Source organism: Plasmopara halstedii, assembly GCF_900000015.1.
Source record: "Plasmopara halstedii genome assembly, contig: Scaffold_2386, whole genome shotgun sequence".
Taxonomy (NCBI): domain Eukaryota; phylum Oomycota; class Peronosporomycetes; order Peronosporales; family Peronosporaceae; genus Plasmopara; species Plasmopara halstedii.
Window position 1 is genome coordinate 1,207,297 of NW_020189293.1, and position 2,825 is coordinate 1,210,121.

Consider the following 2,825-nt stretch of genomic DNA (forward strand, 5'->3'; position numbering starts at 1 on the left):
TTCGACGAACTAGGCGAGCGAAAGATTCAACGTGGTCTCACCCGCGTTTCCTGCGTTCTTGGTCGTCCACCCACTTCTGATTCGCAGGATTCAATAGTAGAAATCTCTTCATGATGCCAAACTAGATTGCGGACTCCGTGGTGATTTTTTGTTGGTCATTACCCATGTGGTGATTTTTTTGTTAAACAAAAATCACCTTAATTTTAAGAGGTGAACGAAAATCAGAAAAAAGTGTTTTTTTTTTGCTTTTATTTTGTGAAGTACGGTAGAAATGATGGCCGCTTCGGAAAATCTAATGCATAAGCGACGTTAACTTGTCTTGTAAGATAGTCGTTCGTGACACATCGTGACTACACAAAAGCCAAGAAATTTTCACCGCCGTCAGCAAGACCGTAACCAATCAAAATATAGTCAAGCGATTTCTCAGCAATTCTTTGTCAACGCGGCTTGCGAGTTACATTATCTCGAATCAAGACTGCGCTGTATATTGATCTCACTGGTCTCTGTTCATTGTGCATCGTGCCATATTGAAACATGTCAGCTTCGAGACCTTCGTAGTCAGACGGTCACAATAAAGGTGCAAACGCGTGTTCTGAAGGTTAGATCCGCTAACCGCTTTTGCACTGACGCAACTTGTGCATAATATATCACGAGTGCAAAACGCTACTGATTTACATTATTTCTACCAAGGTGACTGCATCACGTGCCTCGTACAATTTCTTTTGTTTGATGAAGTATCACCACATGCTCAGTCAGTGCTGTATTATAGCAAGCCTTGGTGACACTAATGGTGACACAGAAAGGCTGCAAAACGCTTCGATAAAGCGGCTCGCCTTTGGTGAAGCGTCTCCGAAAGGGATTTTTGGTAGCAGCATAAACAAATTTCTGTTGGTGAATAGTCGATTGAAACACATACGCTCGATCACTGCTCGCAAGCGCTCAAATGCGATTGTTCACGTACAGCTCCTCGTGCTTCGTATGAGATAGACGGATTTTTTTTAGTATAAACATGATGTGGTATGATCAACTGCGTCGTCAGACGGTCTGACGTAAATAGCACATGAAACAGCACCAGTCAATCCATGCGCAACCCGGTCGAATGAATTGGCAATGAAAGATACATGAAGGGCTATCCTGAGCAGTTGATCATACTAATTGACCAAGACGATTGTATGCTAGTTTATGCACAATCAACTAAACGATTTTGTCTCACACTCTTGCCAGAGGTATCTGCGCCGGTATCGTGACGAAGACTAGCTTTAAATTAGATGCACAACTCGTCACATGATGACATTGAATTCGGTGTCGGTTGATAGGATTAGCACTATCTGAACAAACCGCGTCTTGCTTTGCGCCGAAAGAAGCTTTTATGACATCACGCCGTTCTTTTGAAAAGGTTGATTGGTGAGTTGTACAATAGTTGGTTCCAGGAACCAGGTCAATTTTACGACGCATTATCTGAATTAAGGGAAACATCCGTAGCAGATCCAGCACAAACAAGTAAGATAATAATCAAGATTACTGACGATTGCAATTTCTGCTCGCATTTATGAATTCTTCAGTGATAGATGATGAGCTCATCCACAACTCGGTACCTACAGCTCCGACTCAGTTATCTCACTTTATTGCTGTGTGCTGTTCCTTACATCCATCCTCATCAAAAATCTCTGAAACATTAGAATGGTGCAGTGAGAGGAGCCTGACGCCCCTCAACTATCCCGGTCTCTTCATTCACGAGCAAACTCATTTGCTCGCCGCGAACCCTTTGAGCTTCATTGCTTTGTACGGTGGATAATCCTGACGTGTGCTGCTGTCTCAACGGTGCAGTTCCCCTTGAAAAGATTAGATCACTCTTATTGACTTCAAAACCGTTTGTTTATCGACTTACTGTCACCTGATCTCACATGCTTTTGAACCAGACACTGCGGTGCTAAATCGATTTGATTATTGGTTGAGCTTTGGAACCGCCGCAAATAGTCGCTATTTTTCGTCGCACAAAGTCGCCTTTTTAGACCTCGCCAGGAATAAGTCAAATATTTGGAGCCCAGCCGTAGTAGTATCTGTTTGAATGCAAATAAACTCAATCCCACAATACACGGTCGGTGATTCCTGTTTTATCCGGAAACAGACGCTTATGCTTTCTTGCTTAGCTGAAGAGCATTGCTAACTACTTTGGACAGTCTTACGATCTATATGGAGCCTATATCAGCTTCATGCTCGCGCCCAGAGGGTGACTTCGCGATTTAAGCTTAGAGAGCTCAAATGTCATTAAAGCTCCACTGGGAAAGAAGTGCGTGATTCCAACTGTTTTTGGTTCTCAGTCGATCCATGGCTCATGGCGTTCCGGTCAACGATTAGTACAGATATTAAATTCAGGTTCGGAATAAAATGGTAGTCTTGGTCTCAAAGTCCTCAAATTTCTTAAAATTAATCAGTAAACTTAAAAACTGTCGGCCCTCTGACAAGTGTCTTCGATTCGCAACGCACCGATGTAGTATCCGTACCTGTTTTCTTTGATAGCTCCGCTCATGTACACTGTGTTTAATAACGTTCGCACTTCGCACGTAGTGCAAGACAATCCCGAATATATCAGAAATCTTCAGGCCCACAATACTGAAAAGCTTAAGCTATCAACCTACATCTATAGGCTAAAAGCTTAAACTGCTATAGGCAGAGTCAGCTTTATAATGGATAATTATATCGATCTCAACCCACACAAGAAGTAGTAGAGATCCGCTCTAATCCAATAGAATAGAGCGGATCTCTATTATTTTCTGTATACACATAGGGGCCTACTGAAGCTCTCCGTTATTTTGGCGGGAGGG

General features: G+C 42.7%; 1 protein-coding gene across 1 annotated transcript in view; it reads right to left on the minus strand.

Moving 5' to 3' along the window:
* Window positions 1-112, minus strand: part of PHALS_03694 (uncharacterized protein) — a gene marked incomplete at both ends in the record, with an annotated part of 531 nt that extends 419 nt beyond the window's left edge. Inside the window, one exon of the mRNA XM_024717952.1 lies at window positions 42-112. Coding sequence (XP_024583399.1) covers window positions 42-112 — 71 coding nt within the window. The remainder of the gene's footprint in view (window positions 1-41) is intronic.
* Window positions 113-2,825: the final 2,713 nt, after the last annotated feature.